At 55.6% G+C, this 16,663-nt stretch overlaps 5 protein-coding genes across 5 annotated transcripts; 2 read left to right on the forward strand and 3 right to left on the reverse strand.

Moving 5' to 3' along the window:
* Window positions 1-303: 303 nt before the first annotated feature.
* On the forward strand, window positions 304-3,273 carry BDY24DRAFT_340904 (ATP-dependent helicase; the record flags this gene model as incomplete). Its single annotated transcript, XM_076637419.1, has 15 exons — window positions 304-435; window positions 554-576; window positions 652-698; window positions 779-985; window positions 1,122-1,357; window positions 1,441-1,472; window positions 1,545-1,596; window positions 1,667-1,691; window positions 1,779-1,898; window positions 1,995-2,159; window positions 2,232-2,314; window positions 2,395-2,463; window positions 2,559-2,609; window positions 2,685-2,849; window positions 2,938-3,273. Coding segments are annotated over 15 exons (1,743 nt in total), but the record flags the coding sequence as incomplete, so codon positions are not given.
* Window positions 3,274-4,768: 1,495 nt separating this feature from the next.
* BDY24DRAFT_362704 (Mth938-like domain-containing protein) lies at window positions 4,769-5,757 on the reverse strand. Its single transcript, XM_076637890.1, has 3 exons — window positions 5,297-5,757; window positions 5,087-5,187; window positions 4,769-4,978 (listed from the first exon to the last, which is right to left on the reverse strand). The coding sequence occupies exons 1-3, from the start codon at window positions 5,661-5,663 to the stop codon at window positions 4,838-4,840; spliced, it is 609 nt and encodes a 202-aa protein (XP_076496248.1). The 5' UTR covers window positions 5,664-5,757; the 3' UTR covers window positions 4,769-4,837.
* Window positions 5,758-5,800: 43 nt separating this feature from the next.
* BDY24DRAFT_72879 (uncharacterized protein) lies at window positions 5,801-6,517 on the forward strand. Its single transcript, XM_076645087.1, has 2 exons — window positions 5,801-6,041; window positions 6,100-6,517. The coding sequence occupies exons 1-2, from the start codon at window positions 5,870-5,872 to the stop codon at window positions 6,483-6,485; spliced, it is 558 nt and encodes a 185-aa protein (XP_076496249.1). The 5' UTR covers window positions 5,801-5,869; the 3' UTR covers window positions 6,486-6,517.
* A 485-nt stretch (window positions 6,518-7,002) lies between these two features.
* On the reverse strand, window positions 7,003-8,575 carry BDY24DRAFT_390563 (uncharacterized protein). Its single transcript, XM_076640674.1, has 6 exons — window positions 8,410-8,575; window positions 8,179-8,273; window positions 7,953-8,085; window positions 7,718-7,805; window positions 7,508-7,644; window positions 7,003-7,426 (listed from the first exon to the last, which is right to left on the reverse strand). Exons 1-6 carry the CDS (start codon window positions 8,497-8,499, stop codon window positions 7,418-7,420), a joined length of 552 nt encoding a protein of 183 aa, XP_076496250.1. The 5' UTR covers window positions 8,500-8,575; the 3' UTR covers window positions 7,003-7,417.
* A 265-nt stretch (window positions 8,576-8,840) lies between these two features.
* On the reverse strand, window positions 8,841-16,608 carry BDY24DRAFT_72903 (uncharacterized protein). The gene is made up of 9 exons (XM_076645088.1): window positions 16,368-16,608; window positions 15,683-16,039; window positions 15,395-15,612; window positions 15,086-15,314; window positions 14,584-14,997; window positions 14,102-14,471; window positions 9,924-14,007; window positions 9,701-9,852; window positions 8,841-9,623 (listed from the first exon to the last, which is right to left on the reverse strand). Exons 1-9 carry the CDS (start codon window positions 16,483-16,485, stop codon window positions 9,059-9,061), a joined length of 6,507 nt encoding a protein of 2,168 aa, XP_076496251.1. The 5' UTR covers window positions 16,486-16,608; the 3' UTR covers window positions 8,841-9,058.
* Window positions 16,609-16,663: the final 55 nt, after the last annotated feature.

Here is a 16,663-nt window from a genome sequence, read left to right on the forward strand (position 1 = left end):
TTCCGCTCGTCTCATTCTGGATCGGACGAGAGGGAAGCGAGGGAGGAAGGATGGAGAGCTGCCGGGTGGAGGGGACCTTGGTACGAAGATCTAGAAGGAACAGGGCTGGGAGGAGGAGGAGGAGTTGGGAGGGATGGAGAAGAGGAAGAAGGAGAAGGAGGAGAGGAGGGAACTAGGAGCTGGTTGGTTGGGTTGAATCCAAAGCAGAGAAAGGGTGAGTAAGATCAAAACATTAGAAAATCGTATTAGTATCATCGAGCTAAAGAGGAAATCTTCTCTGTTGCAGCCGTCGTCCACCCGTTCAACACTCCCCTCCAAGTCCTCGCTGGTCCAGGGTCGGGAAAGACGTCCGTTCTAACGAAACGAGTCTGTCATTTGGTGTTGGATCAAGGGTTGATGCCAGAGAGTATCGTTTGCGTTACCTTTACGAACAAGGTAAGTGGAATCTGGGACGCGTTTTGGGAGGCGAGAGGGAGGGAAGGAAGGAGGGAAGGAGATGATGAGCTCGAGCTCGAAGCTCACGAACCTCTTTGTTGTTGTTTTTGGGGACCAGGCTGCTTCCGAGATGAAGGAACGGTGAGTTTTCGATTTCTCTATTGAATCGAGAGGTTTTTAAAAATTGAAAGCTGACTTGATTTTCCGTCTATACAGACTCACCAAACTCCTAGGCGCCCAAGTCTCCTCTCGACTCCGACTCGGTTCGTTCTCCTTCCCTCTCCCATCTCTCCCTCGCCCTTCTCCCCACCTTAACACCCTCCCTTTTTCGCTCCCGCCCCAGGAACCTTCCACCGTCTCTCCCTAACCTACCTCCGTTCCTCCTCCCACCTCATCGGAATCCCAAACAACTTCACCATCCTCGACGTCGACGACTCCAAACAGATCTGCTCCTCCATCTGTGCTTCCCCGCTCTTTGCCGCTCGGATCAGGGAAACAGCGTTCACGTGCGATGGCAAGATCTTGCTCGACAAGATCTCGGACGCGAAGAGTCGAGGGGTGAGCAGCGAGGAGATGAGGAGGAAGGGGGAGAGCGGAGGGGATTTGCCAGGGCAGGCGATGGGGTTCAGGAGGAAGGAGGATGAGTGGATGATTTTGAGTGCGGATGTGAGTAAGATAGGACTGAGTGGAGGTGGGGAGGGGAACGGGAACGGGACGGGAAGGAGAGAGAGAAAGAGCTGATCATCGACGCATTTTGGGGGTTTTTCGATTCCGCTCGCAGATGATGGAGGAGTACCAACGTCTGCTCAGGAAGACCCACTCCCTCGACTTTGACGATCTGTTGAGCGAGTGCGTGACGCTGTTTGAGGCACATCCGTACTTGGTTAGCGGGATTCGACATACGTTCGTTGATGAGTTCCAGGTGCGTTCGGAGATTTCGTTTTCAGTTCGAGAGCGCGTCGGTTGGAACTGACAGACTTCCCTTTCATTTTCCGTTGGGAGTAGGATACGAATACGACTCAGTACAAGCTTATGGTGTAAGCTTTTCGCTTCTCTCGACTCTCGGAGCTTCTTCAACGCTGACGGTTCGCCGCCTCCTTCGTTCCCAGTCTCATGGCCTCGCCCACCAACTCGGTGACGATCGTTGGAGATCCTGATCAGGTCAGTGAAGGCCCTATATCCTCTCATCTCTCTCGAGCTTCAGCTGACTGGATTCCATTCGTCTTCTCAGAGCGTCTACGGGTGGAGAGCTGCTCGTTCGTTCGACGCGTCTCTTTCTTCCCTTCGAATCGAAACACACTGCTGATGATCCTCTCGTTTCTCCTCATTCCTCTTCGCCTCAGGTATCGAGAACCTCAAGTTCATGCGACGAGACTTCCCCAACACCACTCAAGTCCTCCTCGAGCAGTCGTACCGTTCGACCAAGGCCATCCTCAGCTCGTCCCTCAAGCTCATCTCGCAAGGTTCGTTGACCGTCCCCTATCCTCGAACCCCCCCGTCTTCGACAAAAACGAGGGCTGACCGTTCCCTTTTCTCCTCTCTTCCTTCCGATCCTGTAGACACCGACCGAGAGCTCAAGGGCCTCACGAGCAAGCACCCCGACGGACTTCGACCCTCGTTCCTCGCCTACGATTCAGCCAACCTCGAGGCTGCGGCTGTCGCGGAGGAGATCAAGAGGATCAAAGCTCATACGGGATTGGGGTTCTCAGATTTTGCTATTCTTCGTGAGTTCTACGGTGTCCTCTCGACGCCGGATCGACTCGACTGACGCGTCCCTCCTCTTTCCGCTCGACCAGTCCGATACAACGCTCTTTCTCGACCGCTTGAGCAGGCTCTGACTAGGGAGAGGATCCCTTCAAAGTTGATTGGGACGGTGAAGGTTGGTTGAGATCTCCTTCCGTCTCGTTTCGAGACTCTTTGAACTGATCGCTCCTTTTTTCGTTTTGTTTGCGACGATAGTTCTTCGGTCGAGCGGAGGTGAAGGACCTGATGGCTTATCTTCAGCTCGTCGAGAACCCTTTCCATACGGTGAGGGATTATCTCGTTGACGATTTCGCAAAAGAACACGAAGAAGAAGAGGAAGCTGACTCTTTCGAACCTCCCGCCCGCCCCTCTCTTTTCAGCCCTCGTTCGAACGAGTCGTCAACGTCCCGAACCGAGGGTTTGGATCTCGAGTGAGCTTTTCACATCACCCTTCCCATCCTCCTGAAATCTCGATGCTGATCCCTCCTCCTTCGGTCTGCTTCCAGTCCGTCGAAACCCTCAAAACTCGAGCCGACGCCATGGGCATCTCGATCTCGGAACTCGCCAACCGAGCAGCCGCTGGAGAACCTTTCGAGCTCGGATCAGCTCTGGTCGGATCCTTGAAGTCGTTCATGGGTGTGATCGCCGACTTGACGAAGAAGGCTCATGAGGTTCGTTCGATTCTTGCTCCGGTTTCGACCCTCTCGAGGCGAGAATGCGACGCTGATCTCCTTCCTTTCGTGGAGTTTCGCTTCGCAGGGAGTCGGAGCCCATGGAGTCCTTCAGACTTTGCTCGACAGGACGGACTACGAAGGCTTCCTCAGGAAGCACAACCCTGATTCCCTGAGCGCGAAGTGGCAGAATGTTCAGGAGTTGGTGCGTCTTCTCGTCTTCTTCCTCTCGTCTCCCCTTTCTCTCTCTCTCTCTCGCAAGCTGACTTCTCCTTTCTTCTTCCGACCAGCTCACCTTCGCCCGAGAGGAAGACAAAGTCTTCGAAGACGCTCTAGCTCAAGATCCCACCAATCCCTCGACTTCGACTCCTCTTGCTTCGTTCCTCGAGTGCTCCTCCCTCGCTACGGAGGCTGCTGCTGCTGATGGCTCCAAAGGAGTGAGTCGTTTTCCACGTTATCGCTCTGCTTCCTTTCGATGCTGACCTCTTCCCTTCTTGGTTCCTCTCGTCCTTCCAGGCTGTCACTATCGCGACCATCCACTCAGCGAAAGGGCTCGAATGGCCTGTCGTCTTCCTCCCCGGACTCGAGGAGGGAACCATCCCGTTCTATCGAAGCGTCAACTCGCCGGAGGAGCTTGCTGAGGAGAGGTTCGTTGCAGCTCGTTTCAGCTTCGTCTTACTCGTTCGAGAAGTGTCAGCTGCTGACCCTCATTGTTCTGTCTTCTCGCTTTATCGAACGCAGACGACTTCTCTTTGTCGCTCAAACGAGAGCTCAGGTCCTTTTGAGCTTGTCGTACTCGACGATGAGGTGGAGAGGTGGGTCGGAACGTCCGACTGAGGTGAGTTTGGCTCTCGTTCGTCGCGTCGTTCGTTTCCGCGCTGATCGACCCGTTTCTGTCGCAGATCTCGAGGTTCATCAAGGCTACGATCGAGGAGAATGCGGTACGTCTGCGTCTCGTTATCTTTGTCGGCTCTTCCATGCTGACCTTCGCTCTTCTCTCCGCCGAAACAGAACGAGTTCGAAACTGTCGTCCCGACCTTCACGCCCGGCGCTCGAGCCGACATCTCCAACGTTCTGGGTCGAAACCCATTCTCCGAGGAGGAGATCCAAGTCTCTATTGCTGCTTTGTAAGTTCTCATTCTCAGACGTAGCACCTTCAACTCTATCTGATCGCCGACGCGTCTCCCTTCCGTTCTCGTACGAATCAAACAGCAACGAATCCAAGATCTCTCGACCTTCCAACCTCAAGGTTCGTCTCTTCTCTCCTTCTCTTCTCTTTCATCACATCCCACCTGACCCCTCTCCTCCTCTTCCTCTTTGACAGGCCTCCACCTCCTCCTCCCACTCCCTCTCCCGCTTCCCCTCCACTCCCTCCGCCTACTCTCAGTCTCAGTCTCAGTCTCAGGGCCAGGGCACCTCGTCCTCCTCCTTCAGCAAGGTAGGCGCCTTCAGGACTCCTTTGCCTCTTCATCTAGGAGGACAGAACGGGAACCGACTGAGTTTCTCTGGGTCTTCGCCCGCGCAGAGTCAAACGCCCGAGCAGGAGAAGGAGGAGAGGTTGAGGATCGCGAGGGAGAAGAAGGCAAAGTTTGCGGCGATGGCGGTGGAGAAGGCGAGGGTTGCTGGAGGAGGGAAGAGGGAGGGAGAGGAGTTGGGGGTGGTGGGTGGGGAGGAGAAGAAGTTGAGGGTTTAGGGAGAGACGCGTCGGGGGGGTTGGGTGTCCCAGAGGGGACAAGGTGTGGGTTGGAGTTCGGGTTCTTGTTCTTGTTTAATATATATTTTCTCGGCGTGATGCTTCTCCTTCTTCTTCGATTTTATCTCTGCTTCTTTTGCTCGCTCGTCTCGTTCTTCATCTCCCTTTCTTCGTCGTTTTGTTTTCGGACTCGCTCTTCTCTTTACCCTACTATGCTTGATCTTTCCTTCTAGTTTCCTCCTCATAAAAGGCTCGTGCATTGTTCGTTAAGTAAGGTAAAGCCTAGGGCTAAGAGCTAAGCTGCTATGTCCTTGCTCGTCGTTGGGGAGGGTAGGAACTTTGCCGTTCGAACGTCGACGTTCCTCAGGGGGAGGAAAGCGCCTGCTACGAGACGACCTTCTTCGGCGAGCATGTTGTAGAGGGAAGCTGCGGCTTTCTGTGAGGGAGAAGAAAGAGGAGGGGGGAGAGAGGGAATGAAGAAGGTCAGGACGTGGAAGGGACGCGGGAGGGAGGAGAGATGGAGAGATGGAGAGTCGAAACGAACGGTCGGCATCACGTCCATCTGAATCCCTAGTGAGGTCATGTAAGTTCGAATCCAAGGTGGAGGTAACATTAACGAAGGTCCAGTTCCGAAGATGAGCATCTCTGTAGAAGAAAGCAAGGAAAGGAAAGGAACGAGACTCGTTCAGCTCGAGCTCACACCTCTTCCTCCTCCTCCTCCTCTCTCGCGATCGCTATGGCCGCTTCAACTCACCAGGTCTCGGCCCTACAATCTCAAACACCCTGAACGAGTCCTCCGTGAACTGACTCCAAGTCTTCTCGTCTCCTTCCCCGGGCAGCTGGACGTTCCACAGGAAGGGATTCCCTGCGAGCAAGATGCATGCTCCGGGCAAGATGACTCCGTCGGTGAGCTCGACTCCAGCGGACGAGACGCCGGCGATGTGAACGGTGTTCAAAGTAGAAGCTTTGAAGTCGTTGTCAGGGGAGTAGGAGGGCGGTGGCGGTTGGACGAGCTTGGGGAGGGAGGAGGCGAAGGGACGATGAAGATGGGAGGAGGAGGAGGGAAGCCGGAGGAGTGCGGTTGTTGAGCGGAGGGATCGTGAGAGAAGGGGTTTGAACATGGTTTGTTGGGTTGATGAGGAGTCTAAAGAGGAGGCTGAAGAGGTGAAGAAGGTTTTCGATCCAAGGTGGAAGGTGGTCGTTACGATCTGAAGACCAAACTAGACGGAGGGAAGCTCATCCATCGATTTCGAGCTCGCGTCCTTCCTTCTCCTCTTACCGCCAGGACGGGTTTCCGAACACTTTTCTAGTTCCCTTCTTCCACACCATGACACGACCTACCCTCCTCTTTACGTTCCCCACCGAGATCATCCACGAAATCATCCGACAATCGGACGTCTCGTCGCTCGCCAGCTGGTCCCTCGCCTCGAAGGCCCATTCTCTACGAGATCGTCACTCTCAGGAGATCAGAGAACGTTATTCCATTCCTTCGACGGCTCGTGAGCTCGTCCAACTTTTTCTGTCTTCAAAACGAAAAGCTGACGAGCTTCTCTGCAGTGCTTCCCTCCTCCTCCTCCTCCCTCTCTCTTCCGTTCAGCTCGTCCGCCCTCCCTTGTCCTTCGATCCCTCCAATACACTCGACCGATATCGGTCCTGGAGCAGATCTCGGAGGAGGAAGAGCTCGAGCTCGAGCTCGAGGAGGAGTCGACCGTCTTCGAACGAGTCGTCGCTGCCGTCCCTCCTTGCTTCATGTCTACGGCGAAGACCCCCTTCTCCGGCTTCCGTCCCGTCTTGCTGAAGCAGATGGTGAACGGAGAGTTGTTGTACGTCGGATCGGCTCTTGCGAGGTTCGAGAAGGGGATGGCGAAGAAGATGGGAGGAGGGAGGTGGTGGTGATGAGGACGAGGTCGCATCTGTTTCTCGTTTATCGTTTGTGCCTCTAGTTTAACCATACTATCTAGCTAGTTCTCTCCCACTCTTTCTTAATTGTTCTCTTGTTTTCTACTTCCCTCGCGTTATGTGCCCTCTTGGTTCTGTTCCGTCGTAGTCGAGTCTCGTCCTCTTTCCTCTCTCGTCGCGTCTCGTTTTTGTTGTTGCTTTCTCGGCAGTCCGTTCCTTACTTGTCTACGACCCGCTTCTCATATATCTCCGCTCCCGTCCCGGAGAGAAATGCCTTCCCAACTTCGAACACCTGCAACCAGGAGATGGAAGAAGAGACGCGACGACGACCATCGACGCGCGCGTCCGAAGACCAACGCTCCTTCCTCCATCTCCACTTCCCTCCATCCTTCTCTGCCGTCTCCCGTCCCGCGTATCATCCGAAATCTCTTAGAGCACAGATGAAACCAGTCTCGCGGGTCTGAGCAAACGGTCCGACACCCCGTCTCCAACTTCTCTTCTTCCCTTCCTCCCTCTTCCTTCCCCTTCTCGCTCTCGCTCCAACCTCTCAGGAAGACGACGTTTCGTGGAGGACATTCATCCTATCAATACACTACGAACCCGTCTCGGAGAACTGGGAAGAAGTAGAAATCAGAGCGAAAGAAAAGCGGAACAACAACTACACACAGCAACACAACGAGACGAAAACGAAAACGTGAAGGGAGAAGGGGAGAAAGAAACCGCGACGGACTAAGAAACAAAGCTAACGAGAAAGGGTCACTGAAGACCCAAAAAGGGGAGTTTGTTGATAAAGGCAAGGGCTTTTTTTTTATGCTAATGAGTGGGTGGACTGGTGGTGGTGAGAGAACTAAGCAAGAGAGAGAGAGAGAGAACAGACAAGGGCGGGAACGAAACGAGAGCAAGGGAAGGGAAAGCAAAGGGAGGTAGGTAGGTTTGAGGAGGGTCGAGGTTGGCTTGGTTTGGTTTTGACGAGGATTTACTTTCGCTGAAGAAGGGAGGAAAGGGAAGAGGAGGTCAGTACATGAGAGAAGGAGGAAGGAAGGAGAACGAGAACGAGAGGACGTACTCCGCTGAAGGACGACGAGTCGGAGTGAGAGAAGTAGGAAGCCGAGAGGGAGGAGGGAGTCTCGGGAGAGGTGGAAGGAGAGGAAGAAGAGATGGTAGAGACGACGGCGGAGGATCGAGCGATGTCGGCGAGAGTGACTGCATGCGAAGAGAGGAAGAAGTTTAGCTTCCGAGTCGAGGGCGGTAAACGAGATGAGTCGAGTGTACGAACCAGGAGCAGCTCCCTTCTTCTGCTTTCCGAAATCCTTCCTGACGTTGAGCGCCTCTCGTCGCTCCTCCTCGTCGACTCCTCGTGCGTGCTGGTAGAAGAAAAGGAAGAGGAAGACGAGGGTCAGTTCGGTGTCGTCCCGAGAGAGAGACCGCTGCGAGAGCAGGATGGATGTCGAGGCGAGCAAAGAAGCAAGAAAGTATCCATCCCAAAAGCGTAATTTGGGGAGATATCTCACTAGTAACAGGGTCATGTCAAGCATTTTCAGCCATACCTGATCGACCTTCTCATCCTCCCGTCGATCTTGTCTCTCCTCCTCGTCCTCCTCTTCCTCGTCAACGTCCTCGAATCCATCGTCGTCGTCGTCGCCGCTGCAAAGAGGAAAGGATAGGATGGAGCAAGAGGAGAGTCAGCGATGGGAGGAGAAATTGATGTACATAGTAGAGAGGGAGGGAGAGACGAACTCGACAATGACTGGAGGAAGGGATCGATCTTGGTCGTTGAGATGATGAGCGTGCTTGACGGATCCATCCAAAGATCCCCAAGCTTTGTAACCATCCTGAAAAGAAGCGGAAGATATATATTATGTCAGCGTCCAAAAAACGAAGGTAGCGGCGAAGGAGGGAGGGAGGAAGACGAGAACGGAGAGATGGAAGGAGAGGGAAGGGAGGAGGAGGGAGGGAAGCTGAACGCACCTTCTTCATGTCCTTCCCCCTCCCGTTCCTCGCCGTGTGTCGATCTTGAGCGAGGGCTCGAGGGAAGAGTGCTTTCGAAGTTCGGGTCATGCTGAGAGAGAGAGAATGGCTGGTAAGATGGGCGAGAGGGGAGGCTGATGGAGTTGGGAGCTAAACGGTCGAATCGAGAGGGTCTCGAGACCAGGCCTGCTTGCGAGCTCGGCGCAAAGGGGGATGAAGCCTCAAGAAAAAAAGGAAATCGAGAGCGATTTTCGCTCAGAGGTGAAAGATGATTCTGAGGCTGGAAAACATGTATAGATCTGTACGCTGTTGCCCTCTAGAGGCTCTCCCTGCAACAGATCCAAGGAGTACGGAGGACGGAGCCGATCTGAGAAGGCGGAAGAATGCCTCGCCTTATCCGCTTTCTAGCTCGTCTTTTCACCGAGCGAAGGCGGCACTGGTTCGTGTATAGATCGTGAAGACGTCTAGAGTAGAGAAGAGAAGAAGAGATCCTGATGATGAGAGAAGAAATGCTAGGGAGATCGTGCGAAGGAAGAGAGAAAATCGTGAAAAATGCAAAGGAGAAAGGAACCGAAACGAGCCAACGAGAAGAGAACGAAGAAAAACCAACACCTCCTACAACCTCTACCGTGTCTATTCCACCACTAGCTCAAACCCTCCAAGGTACTGATGATCTCGGGCCGCCCACTGATCCACCCGAAAAGCTTCTCCCCATCGATCCCTCTCCTCCTCCTCCTCCTCCCGTCGGTCTTCTTCTCTCCCCTCCTGAGATTCCCAACCCTATCGACTTCCTTCCTCCCGTTCCCGAGATCGTAGGAGGACTGTGTGCTCCTTCCTCAGCCTTCCTCATGATGTGGAGAGGGACGAGAGGGCTTCCCGGAGAGCCTGCCTCAGCTCCCTGAGCGAGGATCGGCGACGTGAACGAGGGAGTTGCTGGAGAGAGGGAAGAGTGTCGAGTTCGGTAGGGGAAAGCATGGCCGGGAGTTGAGTAGAGGAGCTGAGGGGATTGAGAGTTTCGAGGGAAGGTGAGATTGGGAGTTGACGGAGGATGAGGAGCGTGGGAGGGACCTGGAGTCGAGGGAGCGACGAAGGACGCGCCGGTCGAGGTGTGAAGAGGTGTTCCTCCTTGAATCCAGCGGTCTGAGCCTTGAGGAGTGGCCGGAATGGGAGATGTAGTGGCGGGAAGGAGGATTCCGAAGTGGTCACGAAGGAATCTGTAGAAACAAAGAGGAAGACGCGTCAGTCTTCAGTTGAATGCGCCCTCTCCCTTCTTGAAATCAACGCGACTCACTTGCTCAACTCGACCCAGCCGCCTCCAACTCGGACCATGACCGTCTTGGACCTCAGGATTCGACAAAAGCACAGCTTGGGAGGTTGGCCGATCCAGTACTTTCCTGATTCGGAGTCGAACCCAGCGACGACGGGGACGATGGGGATTTCGACCTGAGAGGAGGAGAAGATACGCGATCAGATCAAGGAACGACGAGGGAAAAAATGCGATAGGGAGAACTCACCGGCAACGCGTTCACAATCCTCCCAACAGCTCGATCCAACTTGTCGTTCTTCTTTGCTCGGTACTTCTTCCTCGGAGCGGGAGAGACGTTCGTCCCAACTCCTCCACCCAACGACGTCCTCTTCGTCGGAGTCATCTGTCCGTCGACCTCATCTAGCCTCGACCTGATCGAAATGCTCCGCCTCGGGGTCGTTCCAAAGTTCGTCGAGTGTCGTCGATTGTCTGGCGACTCCTCGGCGAACGAGTGAGGAACTCCCGTTGCGGTTGAAGGTCTCTTGTAGCGACTGAGGGTAGAGTGAGATCGAACTGAGGAAATTTTGGTCGAAGCGGCAGGTGCGGGGTTTTGGAAGGGCGACGGAGAGGAGACGCGTCCGTTGAGGAGGGAGGGAAGTCGTGTTCGAACGGGAGTGGAGGGGATTTGGGTCGAGCCTGACGAGGACGAGATTGTCGAAAGGGTTCGTTCTCGAGAGGATGAGGAGATGGTCTGAGCGTGGTAGTGAGCCTGGTGGGGTTTGGAAGAGGAGGTGGTAGTGGTAGTGGAGGTTTTGATGGAAGAGTTGGGGGCGGAAGCAGTGGGTGTCGAGGAAGCTGGACCAGAGAAGGATCGAGGACTTCCGTTCGTGTTGACGGACGAAGGAGGTTTAAACATCATCGATGGAATCCGAGGTCGAGAAGAGGAGGTAGGGAGTCGGGATCGGAGAGATGTGGGAGTCGACGCGGAGGAGAGGGAGTGGGAGGTGGACACCGATTTGGGGATTCGAGATGGGTGAACCGTCTTCGTCAGGGACGCGATGCTGGCCGAGGACGATGAACGGGTCATGCTCCCTCGAGACCTCCTTCCCTCTTCTCCGACAACCGACCCATCAACGGACCCGTCGAAGGAGCTCGCCACTGAGACGGACCTCTCTCGAAGGCGGCTGAGAGGGTTCATCTTCTCCTCCGCCATCTCCTTCATCTCCTCGAACGCTTGAGTGATCCGTCGGACCTCCTCTGCGACTCGATGGTCCTCCGGAGAGATCGTCTTCGAGGTGAGGATGGCTCTGTCAAACAGGGAGGTGGCGGAATCCAAGCTATCCTGGAGGGAGGAGTGGGACTTGTTGGGAGATGCAGGAGTGACGGGTCGAGAGAGAGGAGCCGCGTCGTCGATCCTGTCGAGGAGGTGGGAGAACGACTCGTCGCAAGCGAGAACCGAGAAAGCGAAGGTCGAAAGGAGTTCCATCCTGATAAGGAGAGAGCGGCTCTCGAGGAGGGAAGCCTTGAGAGCGAGGAGAGCGTCCTTCTCGTCGCCGCCGACGGAGGAGGGGAGGGAGGAGACCTCGACGCCGACCGAATCGAGTTCCTGCTTTGCGTTCCTCGACTCCTTCGCCGTGGGAAGATGATGGATCCCTGGGGTGATGGTGGATGAAGAAGGGATCGAAGCGGCGGTGGTGAGGTCAAGGACGTCGATCCTGGTTTGGAGGGAGTGAATTCGATCGAGGAGGTTTCGACTCGTGGAAGGAGGGAGGCGAGGCGTCGAGGTTGATGCTCCGGTTGTAGGTCCAAAGACGTCGTCGTCGTCGGCGAAGTTGGAAGAGGGTGGGAAGGGAACGGCCGACGCGGTTTGAGATCGAGGGGTGCTGGTTTCCTCGGCGACGAGAGCGGGGTTAGAGAGATCTGCAAGTCGTTGTTCCTCCTCGACGCGTCGAACTCGATTCGCTTCCTCCTCGAGGTCCTTCTTGATCTTCTCGGCGACCATCCTCGACCTCTCCTCCTCAGCGTGCTCCTCAGCGACGCGTCGTGACTCCGCCTCGTCGGCCAACCTCTTCGACTCCAGCTCCTCGACGAGCCTCTTCGACTCAGCCTCATCCTCGAGGCGTTGTCTTTCCTCCCTCTCGTCCTTCTCCCGCTGTAGACGAGCTTTCACCTCCTTCTCCCTCTCCAAACGAGCCTCCTCCTCCTCCCTCTTGGCTTCCTCCTCCTCCCGCCTCCAAGCAGCAGCAGCCTCCTCGGCCACCCTCTTCCCTTCTTCCTCCACGGCAAGTTTCCTCGCCACCTCTGCCTCCTCCGCCTCTCTCTTTCTCCTCAACTCCTCCTCGGCGACAGCAGCGAGTTTGGCCTTCTCCTCCTCGACGCGTCCCTGTTGATCTGCGACGGATCGACCGGACTTGTCCAGCAGCTCCTTCGTTACTCGTTCGAGACGTGATTGAGTGTCTTGGACCCGAAGAAGGGAGGTTGAGCGTTCGGGAAGGTTGTCAAGCGCTGAGGAGTGAGGAGTGGCCTGGAGGGTCGAGAGGGCGGTTTCGAGGGAGGTGAGAAGGTTGGAGGAGTTGAGTTGGAAGGGAGGGAGAGCGTCGGCTGCTTGAGTTTGAAGTTGGTGGAGCTCGACGAGGAGGGATTCCTGCTCCGAGAGATCCAACGAAGACGAAGAGAATGGCGAGATCGACTTGAGAACCGAATCCAACCTTTCCTCTTGCTTCTTCTTCTCCTCCTCCCACTCCCTCATCGCCCTCTCACACGCCTCCTCAGCCTTCTCGACCTTCCTCCCCGCTCTAGCAACCTCGATGGAAGAGAACAACTCTCCAAGATGCTCAATTCCACCCGACAAGCTCGCAGCGAGCAAGTTCGCATCGCTTCGAACGAGTCCGTCGAGGGCGAGGAGGTCCACCGACGAGGAAGGTTCCGTCGCAAGCAGGTCGGCTTGAAAGAACGGTTGAGCAGGTGAGCGAGGAGGAGTGAGGAGCGAGTTGGTGCTCGGGTTGAGGGAAGGGAGGTGGTGGGCCAGGAGAGCTGCTGAGGAGCTTGGAGAGGCGACGAAGGGGATGAGGGAGGAGAAGGAGGAGACGAAGGTTTGGATGATTGATTGCTGGGAGGTGAGTTGGTCTCGAAGGTCGGTGGTGGAAGACTCTGAGGTGTCTTCCGATCCTTCCTTTGCTGCGAGAACGACTGCTTGGATGGAGGTTTCGAGGTCAGAGGTTCGTTGGATGTGCTTCTCCGATTCGGATGAGACGCTGGCCATGGCGGTCGACTGCTGGTTGACGGCTTGGAGGAGTCGAGCGAGTTCTCGGAGACTTGAGAGGCGGTCTCGAATCCGAGAGGAGGATTCGACGAGGTGCGAGATGAGTTGAGGGTGGTCGTTCTTGAGGGAGGAGGAGAGTTCGTCGAGAGGGAGGGTGACCGTCTTCGAGAAGGAGAATTCGAGGGAGGAAATCTGTTCGACGAGGAGAGTTGTAGCCTCCATCCGTACCGAAATCGACGAAGGAGTGATCTGAGTTCCATCGAGTCCCGTCCATCTGGTTTCCTCGATCTGAGCGATGATCCTCGACTTGAGTTCGAGAGACCGATTCGTCGCCGTCGTCTGCGCTTCGTTCATCGTCCTGAACGTCCCTAGCCTCTCTACCAAGACTGAACTCGCGTCCCGAGCGGCAAGAGCTCTCCTCAGGGCCTCTCCCAGTCGGTTCGACGTCGCGTCAACGGAGGAGCGGAGGTTGGGATCCACGCCTCCAGCCGACCGGAGAGCAAGGAGGAGCGCTGCCGTTTCCCGTAGAGTCGTCGACGTCGAAGGTTCCAACGACGCGATGCTGGCCGAGATGATGGGAAAGTGGGCGAGGTAGGCTGAGTGCTCCTCCGACTTCAAGCAATCCGAGCTGGAAAGATCGACCCGTTCGCCTTTCGTCGTCCCTTCGAGACCGTTCTCCAACTTCCCTGCCTCCTCCTCCAACTTCCCAGCCAGCTTCCCCATCTCTCCCTTGAGCCCTTCGAGCCTGTCAACCCTCTCCACAAGCTTCTCGTACTCCTTCGCCATCCGATGAGCTTTCCTCGCTTCGTCCTTCGCTCCGGACAGCTCTTCGGTGAGGACTGAGGCGATGGTTCGATTGGCCGAAGGGAGGGATGGGAGCGACGAGTGAGTCGGACGAGGGAAGGTGTTGGATGAGGAGGAGGAAGGATCGGGAACGAGAGTGAGGTCCGAGACGATGGCGGAGGCTTTGGCGGTGAAGGCTCTGGAGCGGGAGACGGTCGGATGTTGGAGGAAGGCTTGGGCAAGGTCGTAGGAGAGGGTGGTGGAGGAGTTGAGGAGTTTTCGAGTGGTGTGAAAGGTTTGATCGGCACTGAAGAAAGAGAAGACGCGTTGTACCGGGTCAGTAAAACGTCCACGAGGTCTTGATCGACGCGACGAAGAACAAAACGAAACGAATCACTCACAACTTCCACTGCTTCACACTCCCTCTCGCCAGATCTTCAAACTCCTTCAACCCATTGACCCTCTCGTCAACCCTATCCATCTCGTCCAAGAACCACTCCGGTACAGCTCCATCGTCCTCCTTCTCAACATCTCTCTCCTCCTCCTCCTTCTTCTCCTCGACCGACTCCATCACCGTCGCCGTCGAATCCAAACTCTTCGCACTCGTCGAGCTCCCCATCCGTCTCCTCTTGACTTGATGAGATCGAACCGAGGCTGCTACGTCGATCATCTTGTCGAGAATCTTTCCGGTTTGGAGGACGGGACCGGAGCGGAGAGAGGAGATTCGATTGTGGAAGGATTGGGAGTCGAGTTCGAGTATTTGGGTGAGGACTACAAGAGCGAACGAGAGAAACGGAAAATTAGCGAGGAGTCAGTTCGACGAGATCTTGCGGCGGCGAAGAAAGACGTGACGATGAGGAAAGGTCAAAAGACTGAAACTCACGATATCTCTGAGACCTACTCGCAACCTTCAAGCTCCCACCCACACTCCTAATCGATCCATTATCACTCCCATCTCTCCCATGCCCTCCTCCTCCGTCTCTATCCCAAGCCATCGTCACCAGCACGGGACTTCCCATCCCACCGTTCCCACTCCCTCCCAACCCACTCTTCTCGTACTTCTCCACCCCCCACCTCCCCTTCCCCTCCACAAACTTCTTCACATCCCTCTCCAACGCCTCGGTCTCCTTCGCCACCGCAAACCGCATCGCGTCCCACTGGAGCCTCAAGGCGAGGAGGTCGAGGGTTTCGCCTCGAGCACGGAGGAGATGGAGCAGGGTGTCGAGGAGGAAGAGGGTAGATAGGGTGATGGAGAGGAGGTGGGTGTCGGAGATAGAGAGGGATTTTTGGGAGGCGGCTGTGGGAACGAAAGAGATCGAAATGAGCTTTTGGGACGCGACGGAAAGACGAGGACGAAACGAGAAAGAGTTCGGGACGGCACTCACCCTTCGCCATCTTCCTCAACCTTTCCAAATCCCCACCGTCAAACCGATCCGCCTCCTCCTCGATCCTATCCTGTTCCGCAAACATCTCGTCCAGCTCCTCCTTCGTTGGGAGAGCTCCCTTCCCTCGTTCCTCTCCCACCATCACCTCCTCCTCCTTCTCTCTGTTCCTGCTGGAGAAGGTAGGCATGAGAACGACGAAGCATTCGATTGGTGGGAGACTCTTGAGAACCTATTCTCACAGCAAGGCCGAGACGAGAAGGTGGTCAGCTCGCAAGAACGAGACGGAGTGAAGGGAGCGTTCGAGCTCACCTCTATCCGATCCTCAATCCAGCGCTTCTTGTCGACGAACGCCTGAAGCTCAATGACCTCCGTCTCCCCGAGTGCTTCCGAGGGTGATTCTGGTGGGAGACATATCTGGGAAGGGACTGGCGAGGAGGTGGTGTTGGTTGGGAGGAGGAAGGCTGAAGAGGAGAGGTCGAGGGAGGGAGGACGGCGTTGGCGGGGAGGCCGTTCGGGAGGTTGTTTTTCTGCAAGACCGACCAGAAAAACAGCTTGTCAGCTCTTCGTCGGGTTGTGATAGCGAACGACTAAACTCACCTGGACTTCTCGGACTCTGAGGTTGTTGATCTCCGTGGTCGTCGTCGTTGTCAACAGAAGCTGCTCCCTTCCCCTGTCGACCTGAGGACCTCCTCCGCAAGCTGACCAGTAACGAAGACGGACTCTTCTCGAGAAAGGATCGTCTCCGTCCTTCTGAGGTTGAAGTTGAGGATTCAGGATAGTTGGGTTCGCTTGAAAGAGGAGATTGAAGAGGCGGAAGGGAGGAGGGGGAAGGTGGAGAGTTGTTGGTGATCCGGGGAGAAGCATGCGAGGAGGGGGAGGAAGCATGGAGGCTCGGTGGGAGAAGAGGTGGGTCCGAAGGAAGGGCTGAGATGTGAATGGATGGTGAGGTAGAGGCTGGAGAAGAAAGCAGACGACAAAGGGTGAGCTTGACAAAGAGAGGAGGAAGGGACGGGACGCGTTGGATCGTGGGAAGGAAAGGGACGGGATGAGCTCGACGGGACGAAGATCATCGCCCTTGAAAGAAATCAATCTCGCGAGAACACAAGCAGCTCGGTCGTGAGCTCTCTGATGTATAGCATGAGCTCAGGAGAGCGCTTGAAGAAGGTCCCGAGCCCAACCAAGTCTTCTCCTTCCCTTGTCCGACCTCAACTTCGCAACAACCCTTCCCTCTCCGTTCCCCCAAGCTCACCCCTCCGACCTCTGCCTCCCATATAGTACTCACTAGTAGGCGTAGACCTCCCACTTCCCTCTCCATCATATGTATCCTTCTTGTCCTTCTTCCCCGAGCTCGACCGTTTCAAGAGCGAGAGGAAGCCAGATCCTGATCCTCGTTCAGACATGCTGCTTGTCGATGCACCCTGAGCTTCGTCTTCGAGAGGAGTTGTTGTTGCTGCTGATGGAGGGGAGGAGGGTGGGCTTCAAGTCATACGAGAAAAGGAGAAGAGAGTCCTGGGAGGGTTGGTGAGCGTTAGGAGGGAAAGGAAGGGTGTTTCGAGACGAGCCTCACCTTGCCTGAAG

Source organism: Mrakia frigida, assembly GCF_051309035.1.
Source record: "Mrakia frigida strain ATCC 22029 unplaced genomic scaffold BDY24scaffold_17, whole genome shotgun sequence".
Lineage (NCBI taxonomy): Eukaryota > Fungi > Basidiomycota > Tremellomycetes > Cystofilobasidiales > Mrakiaceae > Mrakia > Mrakia frigida.

Coding starts and splice junctions, on each gene's coding strand:
- BDY24DRAFT_362704 (XM_076637890.1), bottom strand. CDS start 5,663: ATGTTCAAACCCCTTCTCTCACGATCCCTCCGCTCAACAACCGCACTC. Junction 5,188..5,296: donor GATTGTAGGGCCGAGACCTG/GTGAGTTGAAGC, acceptor TTTCTTCTACAG/AGATGCTCATCTTCGGAACT. Junction 4,979..5,086: donor AGATGGACGTGATGCCGACC/GTTCGTTTCGAC, acceptor TCTCCCTCACAG/AAAGCCGCAGCTTCCCTCTA.
- BDY24DRAFT_72879 (XM_076645087.1), top strand. CDS start 5,870: ATGACACGACCTACCCTCCTCTTTACGTTCCCCACCGAGATCATCCAC. Junction 6,042..6,099: donor TTCCATTCCTTCGACGGCTC/GTGAGCTCGTCC, acceptor GCTTCTCTGCAG/TGCTTCCCTCCTCCTCCTCC.
- BDY24DRAFT_72903 (XM_076645088.1), bottom strand. CDS start 16,485: ATGTCTGAACGAGGATCAGGATCTGGCTTCCTCTCGCTCTTGAAACGG. Junction 15,613..15,682: donor TCAGAGTCCGAGAAGTCCAG/GTGAGTTTAGTC, acceptor TCGGTCTTGCAG/AAAAACAACCTCCCGAACGG. Junction 9,624..9,700: donor GGCTGGGTCGAGTTGAGCAA/GTGAGTCGCGTT, acceptor TTGTTTCTACAG/ATTCCTTCGTGACCACTTCG.
- BDY24DRAFT_390563 (XM_076640674.1), bottom strand. CDS start 8,499: ATGACCCGAACTTCGAAAGCACTCTTCCCTCGAGCCCTCGCTCAAGAT. Junction 8,086..8,178: donor CTTCCTCCAGTCATTGTCGA/GTTCGTCTCTCC, acceptor TCCTCTTTGCAG/CGGCGACGACGACGACGATG. Junction 7,806..7,952: donor TTGACATGACCCTGTTACTA/GTGAGATATCTC, acceptor TTCTTCTACCAG/CACGCACGAGGAGTCGACGA.